We start from the raw sequence: 23416 nt of genomic DNA on the forward strand, positions 1-23416 counted from the left end.
TCTAATTAATTTAGCCTTTCCTTAGTACTTCCGTGCTATGTCATTGTTTACTGTTCCCATACTTTACATTTTTACTATTTACTTTACATTTTACTATTATTTTTTCCATTACATACAGATTGATTTTCACTTACTTATATTTTTTGGCCTATTAAATGTATTTCAGTTTTCACTATGTTTAGAAATGTAAATTTTTTTTTTTTTTTTTTACTCTGGAAATACTATTCCCTAAAGATCAATTAGCAGTATTGACCTGTAGGGTATAGGATTTCCAGGGAAATATTTATTCATGTAAACAACATTTACAGCTTTGTCTTTGTATCAGATTAATATCAAGATGCTCAAGCAATACATCATTGTATTTGCTATAATTGATCTTTCACATACTTTTTATGTAAATCTCTCATGCATCTCAGATACTTTTTAAAACTTGCTTACGAAATAGAGACATGTAGAGACCCTATATTTTTATTCTACAATTATCTTTCTTAAATAGGCTTTATGACAGCCAGAAGTCACATCACAGTTGTGCAGACCTTCCTGTTCTACATGCTTTGTAGTATGTTGCTGGTATTTTACATTATAGTCATTAGTTACCGTTTTGGATTTGAGTGGAGTTATCTTCCATTACATGTGCTTCATAGCTATGTACTATAAATACACCTCAAGCATATGTTTTATTTTTTCCCGTTTTCTGTTTTTGTATGTAACAGGTTTGGTGGGTTGGGTTTTTTCCATTTTTAAATACTAATTTCTTCTTTGGAATAGTTCTGAGTTTTTGATACTTCGGGACTCTTTTCCTTTTTTTTTTTTATGTTACTTTTAGAGCTGTCCATAATTCTGATTTATGATCAGTCCATGCTTTCTAATACTGGAAATACTAATGTGTGTTTCATTAGTGGCAAGTTTCCTCTTATTTTTGTTAGGAATTAATGTCATATTATGATAATCAAGGTATATCTTGAATTCCTATTTTCATTTGACTTTTTTTTTGTGATCCCCAAACCTCTCATTATTATTTTATTGTTGATATAAACTATTGTTGAATCTTGTGACCATTACTTTATATTGTTCCTTATTTGGGAATCTCATTAAATTTCTTCTCTGCCGTCAGTTTGTTAGTTTTTATGAGCTCAAAACACAAGCTCTGAAACCTAATTACTAGCAACCTAATAACATAGTCATGAGATAATACCAGGTATTATTTACTGAGCCAGAAAGCCCAAAGCCATTTATTTTCGTACCAGAGTAAGAGTAGACTTAGAATCATAACATACGAGGATCTATTAACTGAAGTCCGTATCAGTTCCTTCATGTCTTTTGTTTATGCTTCTGGTATGTTCTACACCACAATTGATTTCTCCCCTCAGGCTTATCAATTAAGAATGTAATCACCTTCTATGAACTATAGTAATTTTTAAAATTTCATAAGTAAGTGTAGTGAAGAAGTATTTTTATTATTGTGTGTTATTAGTGCTTAGTCGCAAACTTTTATCTTTTTAGAGATATCTAAAGTTTACATAATTAAAATCATATATCATTTATTGGTGTTTAATATTTCTTTCTCTAGGTCTAAAATCCAAAAGCATTAATGATCTGGTAAAGAACATAGTAAGAGAGCAATTTAAAATTTTTCAGAATGACATGCAAGAGACTATAGCCCAACTCTTCAAGACTGTATCAGGCTTATCAGAGGACCTTGAAAACACCAGACAAATAATTCGTCAAGTTAATGAATCTGTGGTTTCAATAGCAGTCCAGCAAAAGTCTGTTTTAATGCAAGAAAACAGGCCCACTTTGACTGATGTACTAGATCTAAAAAATCACATTGTGAATATTAGGCAAGAAATGACTTTTACATGTGAAAAGCCTATTAAAGAATTAGAAGCAAAGCAAGCTCATTTAGAAGGTGCTTTAGAACAGGAGCATTCACGGAGCATTTTGTATTATGAATCTCTCAACAAGACTCTTTCTAAAATGAAGGAAGTTCATAAGCAGCTTTTATCAACTGAACGAGTATCAGATCAGAGGGGTGTTCCAACTGCTGAATCAGTTAGCAGTAATGTCACTAAGCACATGTCCGCTCTACAAGAGAATATAAAGAAGCAGGGTTTGATGATGCTGCAAATGTTTGATGATTTGCACACCCAAGACAGCAAGATTAACAATCTCACTATTGCTTTGGAGATGGAGAAAGAATCTATCAGGGGTGAATGTGAAGACATGCTATCCAAGTGCAGAAATGATTTTAAATTTCAAATTAAGGACACAGAAGAGAATTTACAAGTTTTAAACCAAACACTGGCTGACGTTCTCTTTCCAATGGACAATAAGATGGATAAAATGAATGAGCAGCTAAATGACTTGACTTATGATATGGAGATCCTTCAACCCTTGCTTGAGCAGGCAGCACCATTTAAAGAGACAATGATACAAGAACCACCAAAAGAAGGAATAGCTACAAGGAAAAAAGTGGAAAACCTGACTAGTGCTGTCAACAGTCTAAGTATTCTTATCAAAGAACTTTCAAAAAGACACAACTCACTTAGGAATGAAGTACAGAGTCGTAGTGATGCCTTGGACAGACGTATCAATGAATATGCCTTAGAAATGGAAGATGGCCTAAATAAGACAATGACTATTATAAATAATGCCATTGATTTCATTCAAGATAACTACATGCTAAAAGAGACTTTAAGTACAATAAAGTATAATCCCGAAGTCCATCATCAATGTACCCAAAATATGGAAACTGTTTTGACATTTATTTCTCAATTCCAACGCTTGAATGATTCCATTCAGATGTTGGTCAATGACAATCAGAGATACAACTTTGTTTTGCAAGTTGCCAAGGTCCTTGCAGATATTCCTAAGGATGAAAAACTAAGTCAGTCCAGCTTTCAAAAGATTTATCAAATGTTCAATGAAACCACTTCCCAAGTGATAAAATACCAGCAAAATATGAGTTATTTGGAGGAAAAAATACTCTCAGCCACAAAGATTTCCAAAAATTTTGAAACTAGGTTGCAAGGTATTGAGACTAAAGTGACCAAGACACTCATACCTTATTATGTTTCACTAAAAAAAGGCAGTGCGACTACAAATGAGAGAGACCAGGCTCTTCAACTGCAGGTACTAACTTCCAGATTTAAGGCGCTGGAAGCAAAATCCATTCAGCTCTCAGTTCACTTCACTTCACTTAACAAAACTCTGTCTGAAGTTTTAATCATGTGTCATAATGCTTCTACACGTATCTCAGAACTGAATGCAACCATACCCAAGCAGATAGAAAGTTCCCTACCTGATATTCAGCTTCTTCAGAAGGGTCTGACAGAATTTGTGGAATCAGTAATTGAAATAAAAACTCAAATTGCCATATCTAATTTAACTTGGTATATAAATCGAACACTGTCTGGTGGTCTTGCCAGTGTTGTCAAGTCTCAGAAGCAAATAAAACCAGTGCTGAAGAAACCCAGTTCACTTAAAAAACCAACAGTGAATCTTACCACTGTCCTGATAGGCCGGTCCCAAAGAAACACAGACAACGTTCTAGTTCCTGGTAAGCTATTGCTGAAATGATAACGTTTAATCTCTCTTTCTATTTAAAGGATATTTAGTAGAACTGTGGGGTTTATCAAGACCATAAGACATAAAAGGCAGTTTCTTGAACTTGGGTAAATAAGTAATTCAAAGATCACTGATGTACCATTTCAATCTGATTCCATCCTATGTAAATTAGGCATCAAGTGCTTATAGTATAAATATTTGTCTACATGTTTCTTAACTTTTTTTCTGACAAAACCTCTGTAATACAATCAGTTTGCCCCTGTAGAACATTTTTGCTTTCATATGTAATTAAGGAGAGCTATTAGATAATCAGCTTCTGGATGAATATGACCAGACTGAGTCTTATTCATTTGTCATTATCTGACAAAATGTCTTGTATGCTATAGGAACTCAGTAAATATCTGTTGAATGACTGAATGAGTGAATGCATACTGGAGCAGGAATTTGATTTGCGTAGATCACAACAAGCTATGAATGCCAAGCTAAGTGTCTTAGTCCATTTGGGCTGCTATAACAAAATACCAAAGACCAGGGTAGCTTCCAAATAACAGAAATGTATTTCTTGCAGTTTGGGAGGCTAGATAGTCCAAGATCAAAGTGTCAGCATGACAACTTCTGGTGAGGGCCCTCTTCCTGGGCCACAGCTGGTGACTTCTTGCTGTGTTTTCCCAAGGTGGAAGGTGTGAGAGATCTCTCTGGGGTCTTATTTATTTATTTATTTATTTTTCCTTTTTTAAAAAATTTTTTAAATTTTATTATGTTATGTTAGTCACCATATCATACATCATTAGTTTTTGATGTGGTGATCCATGATCCATTGTTTTCGTGTAACACCTAGTGCTCCATGCAGTACGTGCCCTCCTTAATACCCATCACCAGGCTAACCCATCCCCCCTCCCCTCTAAAACCCTGTTTGTTTCTCAGAGTCCATAGTCTCTCATGGTTCATCTCTCCCTCCGATTTCCCCCCCTTCATTTTTCCCTTTCTTCTCCTAATGTCCTCCATGCTATTCCTTATGTTCCATAAATAAGTGAAACCATAGGATAACTGACTTTCTCTGCTTGACTTATTTCACTTAGCATAATCTCCTCCAGTCCCATCCATGTTGATGTAAAAGTTGGGCATTCATCCTTTCCGATGGCTGAGTAATATTCCATTGTATATGTGGACCACATCTTCTTTATCCATTCATCTGTTGAAGGGCATCTCGGCTCTTTCCACAGTTTGGCTATTGCGGACATTGCTGCTCTGAACATTGGGGTGCATATGACCCTTCTTTTCACTACATCTGTGTCTTTGGGGTAAATACCCAGGAGTGCAATTGCTGGGTCATAGGGTAGCTCTATTTTTAAATTTTTGAGGAACCTCCACACTGTTTTCCAAAGTGGCTGTACCAACTTGCATTCCCACCAACAGTGTAAGAGGGTTCCCCTTTCTCCACAACCTCTCCAACATTTGTTGTTTCTTGCCTTGTCAATTTTTTCCATTCTAACTGGTGTAAGGTGGTATCTCAGTGTGGTTTTGATTTGAATTTCCCTGATGGCTATTGATGATGAACATATTTTCATGTGTCTGTTAGCCATTTGTATGTCTTCTTCAGAGAAGTGTCTTTTCATGTCTTCTGCCCAATTTTTGACTTGATTATTTGTTTTTTGGGTGTTGAGTTTGAGAAGTTCTTTATAGATCTTGGATACCAGCCCTTTATCTGTAGTGTCATTTGCAAATATCTTCTTCTGGGGTCTTTTTTAAAAGAACACGGATCCTGTTCATTGAGGGCTCTACCTCCCAAAGGCCCCACCTCCTAATATCACCAACTTTGGGGTTTAGAATTTCAACATATAAATTTTGGGTGGATGCATTCAGATCATAACACTAAGGCATTTAGACAAGGTTTTGTAAGAGTGGTCTTTGGAACTGTGGAGCAGAGGGTTGGGTATGGTAAGAACTGTATCTCAGAGGCATGAGGCTGGCAGTAGTAGAGAGCACGACTGCAAAGAATGAAATTAGAGACACCAGTTAGGAGAGTATTAGCAGAGCAATTAAGAGCCAGATCTAAGGAAGAGGAAGTTGAAACAGAGGGGACAAATGTGAAACCTGTTGTGAAAGTAGAATTAATGGAAACAGCAGGGGAGTGGAAAAACCGATGATCCAAGGAACAACAAATCAGGATTCTGGTCCTAGTTGTTTCAGTGATTTCTCTGTAACCTTAAGCAAGTCCACCTCTCTGGGTCTCTGTTTCTTCCTTTTAAGTGATGGGATTGCGGTAGGTATTTTGCTGAGCTCATTAGTAGAAATATGTTGCAGAGCGCATTATTGTAAAAAAACGTGAGCTGTTCGCGGCCTGAATGCGTGGCACTTGGGGAGGGAGAGACCTAGAATACTCTAAGTTTTGAATTTGGGAAATGAGAGGGTGGCAGTATTATTAATAGATGTTATAAACACCAGAAGAGAAGCATAAATTTGGGAGGAAGGAAGAATTCAATGCAATGCATATGAACATACAGAAGTTTCTCTGTATGAAAGAAGTGTCTCATGAATATCTTTGAACTTTCCACAATGAAAAGAATAGCTGACGATTCTTACTGAAAGAAATGGCAGAGTTCCTCTCATATGAGTCCACTATTAAATTATATGCCCAACTGGATGAATTTTTTATTTTATTGCTTTCTAATTACAAAAGAGTGATTATTGTCCTGACATAATATGACTCCGTATTTAGTCTCTGAATGTTTTGATAACATTCAAAATCACAGAATAATACAAAGCTGAATTGTTTCTTGACTACTTAAATTATTGTATTTATTTATGACTTCCTTGCAATTAGTCTGATCCAGGAAGACTAATCTTATCATGTGGAATCACAGAATAAACGATTCAGATGTACATGTTTCCTAGAGAAAGGTGGTAGTAGTTCAATACAAGATGTTCTTAGACTAGTTTAGGAGAAATAAAAAATTCTTTTTCAATTTTATTTCAATCTTTGGTCTTCCTGTGGACATTGCAAATGAGTTTCAGTTAAGCTCTACTCCAGCACATGTGATCATACACCAGGCAAATCATGTCATTTTTTTTTCTTAAACCAAAAAATGCCTGGATATATATAGTAAATATAAAATTCAAGTAATTTCAGAATTAACTGAGGTAGAAGGTTTAATAGAACACAAGAACTTATACACTTATAGTATAAAGAATGCATGTTAGGAGCTTATAAAAATTATATTTAGATATTTATATAGCAGCTGACTCAATATTGAACTTAATGGGCTAATAATTAACTTAGTTCCGATTCTCTTTTTTCCAACGATGCCTTGATAAAATTGCTTCCTGTTCCTTTATTTACTGGAAGTAGAATTTTTTAATAGGCCTATCTACCAAAATTAATAATTAATTTAAAGTTCTTTATTTCAGGAAAGATAGCCAACAATGTCAGGGCAATAAAGATATATTGGCCTAATTTCATGAACTGGGTGGATATTCACTTTATGTAGGACCAGCAGCATAATGTGTAGAACACTTTTAGTAGGTGTGTAGATATGCATGCTCATTAAGCCGGCTTCTATGTGCCATAAAACCGATGTCATTCATTGGACTGTGAGCTGGTGAAGTCTGTGCATAGCGATAAAACCAGTGGACTCAGGCTAAGTTTTCCTGTAAGAATAAACCAACAGTGGTGCAGCTGGGTGACTCAGTCAGTTAAGCACCTGACTCTTGGTTTCGGCTCAGGTCATGATCTCAGGGTGGTGAGATCAAACCCCTTCGGGCTCCGTGCTGGGTGTGGAGCCTGCTTCAGTGTCTGTCTTTCCCTCTCCTTCTGCCCCTCCCCCCTCTCGGGCTCTGTTTCTCTCTCTCTTTCTCTCAAAAAAAAAAAAAAAGAATAAACCAATTGCAATTAACTACTTTGTTTGATACCCTGTTTCATACCAGGGCTGGAGCACACTGGCACACTGGCTAAATTTGGCTGTGTTTCCTTTGACCTTTACTATTATATGATAAATACCATGTAGCCAGATTGCTCGCCTACATTAACTAACATCAGAAGATAATTTATCATCATCTTATGAATCTCACAACAATATTATTCAGATTAGAGCCACTATCATCTGCAGAATAATAAGTGCAGTTAGTAGAATGAAAAACCCTATGAATTTAGTTTTCAAAACTTAATTTTAATACTGATAACTTCCTTTGAAGCCTAATAATAGTGATATTATAATAACATAATATTGGATACTACTTATTAACGCTATATCACAGGTGCTGTACAAATTATATATATGTTAGCTCATTTAACAACACTTAGGAAGTAACTATCATTATTGTTATTTTGAAGATAAGTAAACTAACCCTCAAAGAGATGAACTGACCTCTTCTGCTTAAGGTCATGCAACTAGTTAGTGACAGAACCTGACTCTTGGTCTGTTGGACTCAGGGCTCAGTCCTCAACTACTCTACTCAAAGAGGTTGTGGAGTATGTTTACCTGCCTTTCTCTTCCTTCTGCTTCTGTTCAGTGCATCAGATCTATCTCAGAGTCTGGCCATATCTGAATATTCCAGATGGCCAGAATCGATACTCCAAAGGAGTTTTCCTTCTTGAGGATCCGAATACTGCCATTCATTTCTGCACTTACCAGGAAGCAAAGGCGCTACTTTTCAGTTTGGATTTTTCTGTGATATGGCTGATGGGCAGTTGTCATTGGAAGTGACCACCAATTATTTGCAAGATCTTTTTTTGACTGATGCGGTAGGAGGGCAAAATTCAGAGTCCTCATCCCTATCACTTCCTGTGAGGAATCCCCATATTCAGTTACGTTAATTATGATTCCTCCTAGGCCAGTGCTGATAAGCTGTTCCAGTTGAAACACTAAATATTTGATTTGCGTCTAAACAATATTCCCATAGACACCAAGAGGGTTTTATTTCATCTTTGAAGATTTGTTTGTACAGCAATTGGCAGACTCGTCCCTGCAGAGAGGGTTTGGCTGCTTGCCTTCTAAGAGGAGCTCAGTCCTGCCGTAACACATCCACATCGGCAACAACATCACTGAGGACGAGCACCTGGTGCTCGTGAGACCATTGACTTTTTATTGTGACCAGTATTCCCAGTATTTACCAGATATACTTAACTCTCATAATAAACCTCTTTGATTCATAATTGCCCCTTTAACCACTCCTCTTAAGAAAGATTACATTCCACGTAAGACTTGGTAGTGTACCAAATACAACATTTTAAAATTATCATTGCTGAGGATATAAGTGATTTAAAAGAGAAAAAATAAGAGCCTGGATATTTCACTGTTTTATTCCATTTTAAACCCATTTTTAATTTTTGTGACTCTGCATTGAGGCTGTTATGATGACTAAGGAGCACTGATTTTGGAGTCAGGAAACCAAGGTTCAGGTCTTGCCTGGCAACGTTTTTGTTTGTACCAAGTCATTCATTTTCCTAAAACTTGCTTTTGTAAAACTTGCTTTCCTAAACCTTGCTTTCCTAAACCTTGCTTTCCTCATTTGTAAAATATAGAATAATATATCCACCTCAAAAGTTTATTTTGAGAATCATGGACTAACTTGTAAATAGTATATTATGAAATTAGTTATGATGCTTTTTTTTAGCTATACCCAACATTTATGGTTTTTCTCTAATATTTTCACTTAATATTTGACATATAATTATTTACATATATCAACATAATTTACAGACTTAGGTATTCCATCATTCCCTATCTTTATAAGTCATTGCATTTTAAATTCAACATATGTTTATAACTGAGCTTATGCCTATCATATAATGATAACTCAAAAAGAATAAGATACAAAATGTAAAGACTTAGCTGCACAAAAATGCATGTGTATCAATAAATGCTGAAAAATATCTGCAAAAATTTTAATAATGGCTTTTTCCAAGGTGTTTTCTACTCTTCATATGTTTTTCCATATTATAAAAAATTAACATTTTCAAATATACCTCAAGATAACTAATAAGTTGACTTCTGTCCAAAATGGTTGACTTTTAAGCTAATTAAATTTTGAAGGATAACGGCTTGAATTTAGAATTTATGGTGTGTTTTATAAGGTCTCCAAAACCACACACAAGTTTGGTGATCTGCTAGCAGTACTCCTGGAACTCAGCATAGAGTGATGCACACAGCTGAAGTTTATTTTGATGAAAAGATACATGAAAGGATTAGTGGGGGGAAATGATACAGGCCTAGTCTGGAGAAATCTATGTGCAAGCTTTCTTATGCTCACTGTGTCCAAGAAGGGAGCATGCTTATGTGCGCTCTTTTCTCTAGTCACACACACACACACACACACACACACACACACACACACACGTGCAATATTTCTGTCCAGAGAAGTCCATCAGATAGCACCCAAGGGTTTTACTGGGGCTTGTCTTAGTCAATTCAGACTACTATAACAAAGTACCATAGACTGGGTGGCTTATAAACTATAGAAATTTATTTCTCACAGTTCTGGAGGCTGAAAGTCTCACATCAGGCCATCGTAGTTGGATTCTGATGAGAACCCTTGTGCAGGATACAGACTGTCAACTCCTTGTATTCTCATGTGGCAGAAAGGGAAGGAGTGAGAGAGCTCTCTAGGGTCTCTTGAAAAAAGGCACTCCTCCCATTCATGAAGACACCACCCTCATGACCTAGTCACCCCCCAAAGTCCCTACCTACCAATATTATCAGACTGGGGGTCAGGATTTCAACATATGAATTTTGAGTGGACACAAATACTCAGTCCATAACAGGACTGGTTATGTAGGCACCCTCTGCCTAGTACTTACCAAAACTCTGGACTCTCAGAAGGAAGGCAGATGTTCAGCATAACCATATTGTTTGTACAAATAGTCGGGGCACAGTGAATGACACTTACAGTTAGGAAGTGGCAAGAAACCAAAAGCCCAGATGTGGGCTAAGGGCAAAACCTGGCAGGCAGGCCTTTCTAAAGATAGCAGTCTCAGGCCTGCTCGATGAATTCTTTTCTGTTCATGATCTTAAAGGTATTCTTTGTGTCACAATTGATTAGCAAGCCTATCCACTGGGGATAGTCTCCCTCGTTGGTATCAATAAAACCTACCAGTGTCGAAGAAAAATTAAATGAACTATTTTCGTTTATGGTTCCCTGGGAGAAGAAATGACTCCCCGGCTTTCTATGTAATTCTCCTTCTGATGGAAGGATGACAGTTGAGGAGAGGATGCTGACAAAATTGACAGCCCCTCCCTGTACCTTGTCGTGCTGTAAAATGGCCATGATGTCTAAGGTGAGCAGGCAGGAGCCCATGTGTTTGATACTTGCATCTGAACCAAAATTTATAACACATGGTCTGACCAAAAAAGGAAATGGAACAGAATACCAGGTGCCATTTACACAGACACTGCACGTGCTTGGGTTCTTTCTCTAACAAGAATCACAGGAGCTATTTCTCAACAATAGACTATTTCTTTGGCACCCAAGAGTTGAAACCAAATTTGATTATTAGCTGATCTATAATTAAATACAATGAATAGATGTCTTTCTACTGGTCATCAAAAACACTATAAATTCAGAATTGCCCATGTGGTATTATTTTCTGTCATATTGGTTATCAAACATGAAAAGGAAAGCGTAGGGATTATTAAATCACATATTGTGAACTTATTGCACAGTGGTTTGAGTTACATCTTGACAAAAAATTGAAGCATAAAAATAACAGCTGTACCAAATTTTTACTGAACATTAAGTTTGAGAAACATGCTTTAAGGTTTTAATTGCCAGTTTTACTATGCACAGCTTAAAAGTGACTCTGAAAAGAAATAATAAGTATTTTATTATAAGTTTAATTGGAACTATTCATCCATGTTTATGTTGAATAACATTTAGTTGTATCTGTGACTTTCTTTTGCATTTTCCTAATGACTAATGATTTGACCATATTTTAATGTATTTGTCATTTTTCAAATAGTGCTTTTGATTAAAAGTTATGACTTTTAAGAAAAAGGTGAATAAAGTTGATAATATCAAATAAAAACATTTAATCTCCTAGGTCATGACTTAAGATAAATGAATGATAATTTAATGACAAAGGTTAGAGTAAATCTTCTGGGACAGGGATAATACATCTGATATGATTAAATGAGCTCTAAAATTATATTTGAAGGACTGAGAAAAAAGATCCCAGAAACAATATCAAGACCAACAGATGTGATTAAAAAGAACAAAAATAAAAACATACTATGAAGGAAAAGTAGTAAAGATGGCTGGAAACAATATTTCCATCCATCTATACACCAATGGACAAAATATGAGTAATTAGAACAATGAATTTGGAAATTTCACATAAATAAATATTCACATTTCTTAAAGTTGTTGGAAAGGAACATATGGAGTATTTTTAGAACAATGGAAGGATAAACCTTATTTGATAGGAACAATTTTGATAAATGGAGACACAGCATAGTGCTGAAAGTTAATGTACCCATAAGTGGAAGGAATCATTTTAGAGAGCACTGGAATTGGGATGACAAATAAAATCCTAATGTTGTGTGGACATGTTACCTTGAGCAAGGTTGTGTAGTGGATTTATACATAATGCGTTTCTCTGTGTATGACAAACTGGCCCAGAGGCAATGCTAGGTTTCCTCACTAATCTGTTGGAAACTCCATTCTGCTCCAAGCAGAGATCAGGGTTATCTGCCCTCTGCAATGTTATTGTTAAAAAGAAAGAAAGAAAAAATAAGATGTTGATGATAAAACAGGACTAAGCAATGAAAATACCAAATAAAATAAAAATAAAATATGTAAAACATTATGAAAAGCCAACATAAAAATAAGAATGGAGGAGAAGACATCCATATAATATGCTGCTTCATTTTATCCATTAAATATCTATTGAGTAAGTGTTGAATGAGCCCTGAGAAAGATTAAGTGGACAGAGTGGTAAATTCAACACACTCCCTCTTCTCATGGACCTTGCAGATTACGCAAATAATTATAATAAAGAATGGCAAATGTTAGCAAAGGCAGAGTGCTTTTGAAAATGTAAGGAGCTCTCCAATCAGTTCAAATTTAACATGAACATTTATGAAATATAGAAGTAGGATTAATAGGAAAATGTAACTTGAGCACATATTAGGGTCCAGAAAGAACAGACCAGAACAAATTGAAGCTTATGAAACATTCCAACACAATGGCAAAGGAATTTTAGTCATGTTCAGAGCAGGGAAATGAATATTGAAAGATTAGTTATGCCATTTGCACAAGATAGTAGAATGTTGAATTGGCGGGACTGTTCAACTAATTGCACTGACCTCTACCAAAGAAAATAAATGGGCTGGAAAGAGTTTAAGAGTTACTGAAGCCCAAGTAGGAGAGAAGCTGTGGAAAGTTTGCTTGAGATGATTCCATGTCTCTAGAAAAACGTGCCAATGACATCATAGCATCAAACTCTACCTGGTCTTTGAGAACTGTGGAGAAGGGATAGAGTGTTGGATTAAGAATGTTGTCATCTACTCAATCTTTCATTAATTTGTTTATTCACCTTTTTTTTTTTAAGTTTTTATTTTCACTCCAGGTAGTTAACATACAGTATTGTATTAGTTTCAGGTGTACAATATAGTGATTCAGCAATTCCGTACATCACCCCGTGCTGGTTTATTCATCTTTAAGAAGACATTTCCGCACTTGGTATGTCAGGCACTCAGCCAGTTAGTAGTGACACAAAGGGTAGTAGAGGACCCGAGCCCTGACTTTGTGAAAGCTCACAATCTAATTGGAAGTCAGGACATGGGAGCAATTACAGTGGAGTGTGATAAGTTCAACAAGAGAACTTCTGAGCATCTGACAATAATTAAGAGAATTAACGTAATTAATTCTATTGACGGGGATGAGAGAAGATTTCAAAAAGAAAATGATGCTTTTTGGGGGGTCAGGAAGAAAATGATGCTTTTTGGGGGGGTCTGATTTTTGTTGTTAATTCAAGAAAGAATTGCCTTTTGAGCACAAATACATACAGGAACTTATAAAGGTACCTAACCATTTTTTAAGTATTTTAGTAATAAAGTAAAAAATATAAGTTGGATGATGTACAAAAGTAGATTTTAGCTGATTGTATATTAAAATGTAAATAGTTTCAATTTGATAAATCAATGCCAGTCAGTCTTAGTTGTAATAAAGCTCTGTGCTCAACACTGATGCATTAAGTATTTTTATCAATGACTTGGATGAACACATAAAACGTAAATTTGGAAGTGATGAAGCTGGGAGAGTTCATTAAAACATAGTATGCAGAATTAAAACTAAGTTTCTATGGACAGATGGTAAGTCCTATAATATAAATGTATTTCTTGGTAATAATTGCAAATTCATGCTAAAATGAATTAAATAAATATGAGATTTTAGGTAATTTCAGTGACATCAGGGCATAGAAGGCCTGTTATGACGCAATGTAATACAGGTGCAAAAATAGACAATGAGTACTTCCTGCTTATATAACATTAACAGAAGTTTAAGGTCATTTCATTTCAGTATAAGATCACAACTGGTGATTGTTACTGTAGGCTGCTCTAATTAGAGTCTATTCCTAATATATCCAGTTCTGGGAGCCATGGGCATAATTTTATGTGTCATAATGTGAATTATTTAGGTGGGGACTTGGAGACCAGAGAGATCGAAAATATCAAAGAAGACAAGAAAGGAACTTAAAACACAAGTGACAGAAGCAGGGTGCAGACCAGTGTATGAGGTACCCTGAACAGGAATTCAGTGGGAACATGAGAGATGCCCCAGCCGGCAAACCAGGTGTATTCCCAGCAAATTCGAGCTACTACAGCGATAGGAGATAGCAGGCCCCAAGCAAAGTCAAGTGAACTCTTCCTCCAGATGAATGACCCTGCAAAGAAATCAGAATAAAGGGCAAAATGGCATCCTCTGAAACGACTCAAAGAGAACAAGGAAACGCCCCATTCCTAGACGTAATGGAATAGACAGAGGAGAAAAATGAGAGGTGCATCCTAGACATTAAATGGAAGGCAAAGGCCCTGGTCGTATAGAATCACAGTAGAGCCAATAGCAATACAAAAAAAGTACATTTCTGTTTGATCCCTGATTCTTGCAGGGGCAGAGTCTCCAGGTGAGAGTGCATTCTCCCATCTGGGAAAATAAGAATTATAGAGCTAGTCAGATTGCATAAATAATTCAGTGTCCCCCCCAGCTCCCCTGCACAGTTGATTTATTCCTAGTGAAACACAGTAATTGAACACCACCCTGTGAGTCAATCACTGTGCTAGATTCAGAAAATGTGAAAACAAATGAAACCAGTGCTTTGACATCAAGAATTCACATTTCTATAGGTCGTAGAGAATCACTGAAGTTTTTAAAACTAGGAAGTAATGGGCTAGGTTTTAGAATGATAGCTAACAGTAAATAGATGGATTTAAGAACCTATTCACCTGGTTGAGAAAAGATGTTAAAGAAATGTAGGCCAGTTTGAAATATTTTTGAAAAGATATTGCATATATGTAATATTTTCCATATGTATCTTAGTGATCAAAATCGTTTATGGAATATTGCAGAGAATACATCAAAATAAGGCAAACCAATTTCTAATTGCATAAGTAATATGTATTTTCTTTGCAAAAAAATTCCAATACAGGCACGTAGTTTGGTCACAATCTATGTGAATTTGAATTATTCAAATATGAAGCATAATGTATATAAAACATTTACAGATCTCACTTCTTGAGAAAAATGTTAAACCAAACAACCCTAAATTTAAATATCGTCAATCAGGATTTGAAATGAGTGAATTGTAAACTGTTTACACTTTTGTCACAAGGTGGCGCCATGGTGGTAACTGTGGCCAACAATGTATTCTTTCCCCAACCTTTTCTCTGTTTACATAATTATGTATTATGTTTATAACCATATTCATAATTTGAGGTTTTCTAAATAATTGAAATTATTCCATATCCAATGTGTGAACTGGAGCTTTCTGCCTTAAGTAAATCAAATGTGTCGGGGGATCTATCTCATTCTTTAACTGCTGTCTAATATTCCTTAGGGAAAAGATACCTATAATTTATTTAACAATGAAATGGTCATTTAGGTGTCTGACAATTTTTCACTAATGCAAATTATGCCATAAAGAACATTTTTTAACAGTTCTCTTTGTATACATAGGCAAGTGTCTCTGGAGTATATATTCTGCCAGGAAAAATTTCTGGCTTTGAGCAAATGAACCATTTTAATTCTGATAAATATGGTTAAATTGTTCATTCAGAGGTTCTAACAATTTAAGCTCTAACCAACATTGTATGAGAATGCCCATTTTCCTCATGACTGAATATTTTCTATCTTTTAGAATGTTGGCACCTGATATAAAAATGTTGGTGGTGAAAATTCATTATTCCTTAATTAGTAGTGAGGTTGAATAAGCTTTAAAAATTTTAATGAACTTTTGCGATTTTCATTCGGTAATTGGCCAGTTCATATCATTTGCTCATTTTTCACTTTTTTTTCCCACAATCTTTTAGATTGGTCAGAACTTTTCATGTTATGGATATTATCCATTAGATCTTTGTGTCTGAGAAAACATTTTTCTCTTAATCTGTCACTTGTCTTTGAACCTGATAATGGTGACTTTTGTTGCAAAAATGTTTTAATTCTTAGGTGGTCAAATGTCAGGATTTTTCTCTTATGGCTTTTGGATTTTTTGTTTTGTTTCGTTTGCTTTGAGTTCTCTAAAATTTTAAAGCTCTACAAAGATATTTCTTTTACTTGATTGTAATACTGTCATATAGGTTGTTGGGTTTTTTACCTTTAGTATTTTTGTACATGTGGAAAGTGTGTTTTTATGAATATTCAATTATATTAGCACCATGTATTGAATAGACATTTTTCTTCTCCAACGATTTGAAATATTACCTTTATCATGTATCACGTCCAAATATATATAAATCTGTGTCCAGATATCCTATTCTGTTCTACAGTTGACCAAAATCTTAACATTTTTACACAAAGAAATACAATGGATTATCCCCACTTTGCCACAGAATGATCCCCACGTGCAAGAAGCAGTAAAAGGAGCTCAGAGACTTAAGAGGTTTGTATGAAGTCCTGTGACTACGCTGGCGGCCAGCCTGGGCCCAGGGACCCATTTTTCTTATTTCTCCTTCAGGGTTTTTTCCCATTCTGCCGCAAACTATAAGATCAACGAGAAAATAGGTCACTTTGACTCTCTTTTATCTTGATTCTTTTTCAGTAACAGAGGAGTATTCAGACTGTAGCAGGTCCCCGTGCCAGAACGGGGGCACGTGTATAAATGCAAGAGGGAGCTCTGTCTGCGCTTGCCGACACCCTTTCACGGGTGACAATTGCACCGTCAAGCTGGTGCAAGAAAACGCGTTGGCGCCAGGTATGAATGCGCATGCGTCCTTGGATTCGCTCGCTATCGTAAACAAAAACACTACTTGAAAGTATTTACCAATGAATATTTAAACCGGAGTAATCTGGACTCGTGTGAGGATTAATTCCTTTAACCTCTGAAACTTAGTACATACATGATTTACAAGTGTAAATGTCGGCCAGGTAAATCCATATTGATGTACACTTGTGGACATTTTCAATATTGATATGACAGAGGCAGTCTTTTTCTTTTCCTGGGCATCTCAAAAGAAAATACAGATGCATATATCTGATTGGTATAAACTCTTTCTCCTCAAACAAGTTGATAAAGAAATATACCTTTGATTCATTATCACATATGATCACTTAAATGAAGTTTTAAAAAGTGATTGGCAGCCTGTCTTCCTTGAAGGTTAAGCTAATAATGTCATTTTGACTGGGTGAGGACTGTTAGAACATGCTCAAATGTATTGAGTAGAACAAAATGCCTTTTTTGTCCATTTACCTTCATAAGTATTGTTTGTTATAAATTAACTTCAAGAGTGTACCATTTCTGATTTTTATATAAAAAATTTGTGCAGCATTTAAAATATATTTTCTTTTAATGACTGCAAAAACATATTTCAAATCAGGCTTTTCTTAATAATATGCTGCATAGCAAAGAGTAAATTTTTTAGACTATTATTTGAATCTCAGCCTTTGTAGGTACATTTGGCATTAATTACATAGAAAATTGCTTTTGTCTACTTCTCTATAGTGCATATGACTTCGTTCGGTTTCCGTTTTAGCCTCTAGAAACTGACAAGGTGCTGGAAAAATTGTTTCTACATCATGTCAGCTTCAATTCCTACAAGGGGTTTTAAAACATTCTGGCATACCATAATAATCATAGACTGCTTTGAATTCCTTTATCTCTGGAGAGATCAAAGCAACATGCAAATTAATCTTTGAGGCATTTCTATGAGGGATATATCAAGCGCTATTATCATTCTATCTTGATCTGAATGGAGAAACTGAGGCTCACAGAGAGCAAATGATTTCAGGTAATTCAGCCAAGAGAAGAGGCAAGCATCCAGACACCTCTACCCTTGTTAAAAATCTAATGAATGACCTTTGTTTCTTCTGCTACCCCTTTATATAACTGAGATAAAATGATAAAGAAATCAGGAAAGACAAAACATGATTAAGAAAAAAACAAACATGATAACTGACTCCGTTTTTTTCCTCTAACAGATTTTTCCAAAGGATCTTACAGATATGCACCAATGGTGGCCTTTTTTGCATCTCACACATATGGAATGACGATGCCTGGTCCTATCCTATTTAATAATTTGGATGTCAATTATGGAGCTTCGTATACTCCAAGAACTGGAAAATTCAGAATTCCTTATCTTGGGGTGTATGTGTTTAAGTACACCATTGAGTCATTTAGTGCCCATATCTCTGGATTTTTAGTGGTTGATGGAAGAGACAAGCTTGCGTTTGAATCTGAGAATGTTAACAGTGAAATACGCTGCGACAGGGTTTTAACTGGGGATGCTTTATTAGAATTAAATTATGGGCAGGAAGTGTGGTTGCGACTTGTTAAAGGAACAATCCCCGCCAAATTTCCCCCTGCTACGACATTTAGTGGTTACTTGTTATACCGTACATAAATTAGTATGAAAGACAGACTATCACCTTCACTGAGAAGGAGCCAGTGTTTTTATTTGTCTTTGCCTGCACATCTGCTCTGTTTTGGGCTTTTCTACATGAAATGAAAATCACCTTCTTTTTTAATCTGAGTAAGGCTGTAAGTTTGTTTCTGTCATAAGATTATTTGAGTATCTTTTGGATAACCTGTATACAAAGAAGTTCTTGCTCCTAAAGTGATTTAGTGGCAGAGAAAGTAAAGTGCATTTGTTAACATAACAGTTCTTATTCTCTCGTGTTAAGTCATTTTAACATAAGGTAATCCAATTAAATGGCAATCATTCAGTTTTGTCAGTCACAGTAATCTTTCCAATAAAATGCTTACCTCTTGTTATTCACTATGTATATAAATATATAACATATATTTCCTAAATTCACAATTCAAATAAATTACTCAAAGACCAAGAGTGTTGTTGTTGTTTTGTTTGTTTGTTAACTTTGATTTTTACTCTTCACTATTGTGTTGATCAGTTTTTTTTGTTTTTAAATTTTTTCTTTTTTTAAATTTTTTATTGTTATGTTAATCACCATACATTACATCATTAGTTTTTGATGTAGTGTTCCATGATTCATTGTTTGTGCATAACACCCAGTGCTCCATGCAGTACGTGCCCTCTTTAATACCCATCACCAGGCTAACCCATCCTCCCACGCCCTTCCCCTCTAGAACCCTCAGTTTGTTTTTCAGAGTCTATCGTCTCTCATGGTTCATCTCCCCCTCCGATTTCCCCCCCTTCATTCTTCCCCTCCTGCTATCTTCTTCTTTTTTTTTTCTTAACATATATTGCATTATTTGTTTCAGAGGTACAGATCTGTGATTCAATTGTGTTGATCAATTTTATATGTTAAAATTTTCATTTGTAGGGGCGCCTGAGTGGCTGAGTCGTTAAGCGTCTGCCTTCAGCTCAGGTCATGATCCCAGGGTCCGGGATCGAGCCCAGCATCGGGCTCCCTGCTCGGCAGGAAGCCTGCTTCTCTCTCCCACTCCCCCTGCTTGTGTTCCCTCTCTTGCTATGTCTCTGTCAAATAAATAAATAAAATCTTTTAAAAAAAATTTTTTTCATTTGTAATCAAAATTAAGTTGTATTTGAAACTTGAAATATGCTTAACTATTTTTCTCTGCCTATAATAAGAGGTTAAAGTAATAATTGACAAATGGTTGAACATTTACGTCTATGTCTAAGAATATATAAGTGGATCCTTTACCTGCGCCCATTATACAATATCTACAGGGAAAAAAAATAAAGGCTTCCTCTAATGAGTATCCTTCTACAGAAGTACATGTGGGCCTGCTCATATTCTTATAAAGGGCATATAACCTTCCAAACTAATGCTACGATTTACGGAATGTTCACTATGTCCTGATTCTCTTCTAAGGAACTTACCTATAACGTCTCACTGATTCTGCACAAAAACTCTTATAAAGTGGGTATTAGTATTATCATTTTTACAGCTGAAGAAACTGAGACACTGGACCAAACTCCACGACTAGCAAGGACTGAGGCAGGATTTAGAACCAGGCCAGGTCTCCTCCTGGGCTGCCTGTCATACCTTGTCTATATTGCCTCCAACAGATCTACCACAATTTATGTAATAATCTCTTTAGATTGTTTAGAGTGTTTTATTATAACAATATTGTTGTAGCAAACACCCTTGAATGTACATTTCTTCCATATTTGATAAAGTATTTCTGAAGAATAGGTTCCTATAAGTAATAGTGAAAATAATAATGATAAAGAATTTTGGCATGACAAGCATTTTTCATGAATTAATTTATTGAATGTTCACTATAGTCCTATGAATTACCTATTAAACCTATGAGATATACATTACGTATTATCATCCTCTTTCCACTGCTGAGAAACTGAGGCACACAGAGGGTAATTACAGCAAATTATGAGGAGTTTCTGGAATAAAGGGTAAGCATATTTTTTTTCATTTTGATAAGTTCTATCAAATTACCCTTGAAAAGTTCGTGCCGATCCATAGTCTCATTTTGCTCAAGTGAAAGAGTGTTCTTTATCCCCTATACACCCTCATCAAGATTCACAGTTTTTTGAATATTGCCAATCTAGAAGATGAAAATGGTACGTTCTTATAACAGAAGCTTGAAAAGATTTCAGATTTGCCAAAACTTGAAAGCATATGTCCATACAAAGACTTGTACGTGAATGTTCATGGGAGTTTTATTTGTGATAGTCAAAAACTCGGTACACCTACATGTCCAGCAACAGATGAATGGTTAAGCAAACTCGAGTATATGCATACAGTAGACTGCCAAGCCATAAAAAGGAATTAACTCCAACAACATGTATGAAACTCATAATAATTATGTAAGAGAAGATTTCAAACTGTAGCTTGATAAAACTTGGCCAACCTTGCAGAAAAGTATGGAGTGAATTTTTTTTAATTGAGATATAATTGAATGTTTAGTAACATTCATCACCTCACATAGCTATAATATATTGGTTCCTAGTGATGAGAACTTTTAAGAATTACTCTCTTAGCAACTTTCAAGTATACAATTTAGTATCGTTAACTTTAGTATTGCCCATCAGAATGTCTCATGTTGAGCCAAAATAGCTCACAGAGCCTCACGCAGTAATAGACTCAGGCTACCAGGAAATTGTATGAGCTACATACTGACAAGTGGAGGCTTGGTGACTCACAGCTTCTATTCTGTTATGTGTAAATGTGTCATTTTCAAAAATATTTGGAAAGTTTTGATAGTTTCTTTAGTCCCTGCCTAAAATTACATCACAATCTAAAATGTTTTTATTTTTTCAAGTACTCATAGATTAAACAGAACTTTTGTCTTACAAACATACTTTCAACATAGATGCCAATGATTGCAATATACTTTAATATTAGCAGAATAGGGGCACCTGGGTGGCTCAGTTGGTTCTGCGTCTGACTCTTGATTTCAGCTCACGTCATGATTTCAGGGTCATGGGAATGGAGCCCTGTGTTGGGCTCCATGCTCAGCGGGGAGTCTGACTGAAGATTTTCTCCCTCTGTCCCTCCCCTCACTCGCTCTCTCTCTCTTTCTCTCAAATAAATAAATAAAATCTTAAAATATTAGAACAGAAGGGCGTAAACCATTTGACAATATTTGTTATTGCCATGCACAATTTAGTTAATTGATTTTATAATTAGATAAGAACATTTAGCATTAAATGATGCTTTGGTGTTTGGAATTTTAATTATTAATATAATTATTTTTGTACATATTTTAGAAATACACAAATGACAAATTACTACCAATAACAAAGAAACATTGTAGCAACTTCTAAGTTACTGTGATTTGTTTGGCTATTTTTTTTTTAAATCCACCCAAAATAATGTAAGACGACTAATTTAGTAATATATTTCTACTTGTCATGATCAAACTTACCCATGTGTAAAAAAATACAGCACTGGGATTTTCTCGATTTCTCCTATGGAGACAGTGACTTTCATGGATATTATTTTGTAGTTGAATTCCCGAGCCCTTCTCTGTTGTCAGACCTTCCTGCCCAGCAAGCTCCTGAAGTACAGTAGGGCCCTAGTTACTGATGACAATCTCATATCCATTTATTCATCAATTATTGAATAAATACCTACTTTGTGACAGGCAGGATAAATCATATTTTTAAATAATATAAAAATAAATATCAAATAAATCAGTACAGACAGATTCTGCATTTGAAATACATTGTCCAGACTCATGCTGACATTTATTACCGCTGAAATTATGAGTAACTCTGTAAGGATGGGAAATGTATCTTTAATAACCATCCCCTCCTTTTTCTGCATCTCTGACCAAGCTTCTATTACCTCCTTTGGATCACTCCAGGAATTGAAGATGTTCATATTCACAGCCAGGTGGGTCTAAATTGCTCTTCCTTACTCTCTTTCATCAGTCAAAACTCTTATTTTGGAAGAATGAGCTAATATCATTTGAACATTAAGAAATGACAATTTAAGTTTATTAAAATAAGCCATGTTGATTTTCTGTTGACTAGCCTATTTAATCTCCTTAGGGGGGATTTTTTTGTCATTGTTCATCTGTTTCAAAATTTAAATTTACTAAATCAAATGAATTTCTAATTTGTAGAAGTTCAGTTACATTATATATAAATGTTATTTATATTATATATTTATATTAATATATATGCATTCAGCTTTATAACTTAAAATTTTCATTGATCTAATATATCTAATATACATATCTTTATCTATCTAATATATAAATTATAATATATATTTATAAAACAAGGTTTTGATCACATACTTTTCATTCAAGTCTAAAGAAAATGTAGAGACAAGCTGGTACCTTTTTTAAAAAAATTGCTGTTACTGGTCAACTTTTTCATATTAGAAATTAGGTGAGTAATATTCCTCATCTTCATCAAAGGTGATCTTTAATGTAACAAAATTTTCCTTATTATTCAAACCTGTTCCTCTATCCTCTATCCTTGCAAGGCACATGCAGGACCCATTAAAGCAGGAATAACCCTGCCCTTCTTAGACTGTACATTTAGTTGGGTGGATCTCCCCTGTTGGAGACAAAGATGTTTGCCGCCCCAGTGGCTTCAAATCCAGGGTTTCATCAATAAGCCGAGGAGTGTTATAAAGCCCCTTCCCTTGAGAGCTTTTACCACAGCTCAGTGAGACTCTTCAATGAGCTATACTGTGTTTGTGTCTAGAGAAAACAACAAAGTAGTGTTCATTTCTCTGGGCTGACATTCTAATTAAGCAATCCCAAACTCTGGAAAAAGTCCAA

The 23416-nt window shown here is 35.4% G+C and overlaps 1 protein-coding gene across 5 annotated transcripts in view; it reads left to right on the forward strand.

Moving 5' to 3' along the window:
• Positions 1-19056, forward strand: part of MMRN1 (multimerin 1) — a 75928-nt gene extending 56872 nt beyond the window's left edge. For all 5 annotated transcript variants that reach the window (XM_036101316.2, XM_078068964.1, XM_036101317.2 and 2 more), the window contains exons 7-9: positions 1571-3559; positions 16817-16969; positions 18193-19056. In XM_036101316.2, the coding sequence (XP_035957209.2) occupies positions 1571-3559; positions 16817-16969; positions 18193-18614 (2564 nt within the window). In that variant the 3' untranslated portion in view covers positions 18615-19056. The remainder of the gene's footprint in view (positions 1-1570; positions 3560-16816; positions 16970-18192) is intronic.
• The last annotated feature ends 4360 nt before the right edge of the window (positions 19057-23416 follow it).

This window comes from Halichoerus grypus, chromosome 3 (genome assembly GCF_964656455.1).
Source record: "Halichoerus grypus chromosome 3, mHalGry1.hap1.1, whole genome shotgun sequence".
In the NCBI taxonomy this organism is placed as follows: domain Eukaryota; kingdom Metazoa; phylum Chordata; class Mammalia; order Carnivora; family Phocidae; genus Halichoerus; species Halichoerus grypus.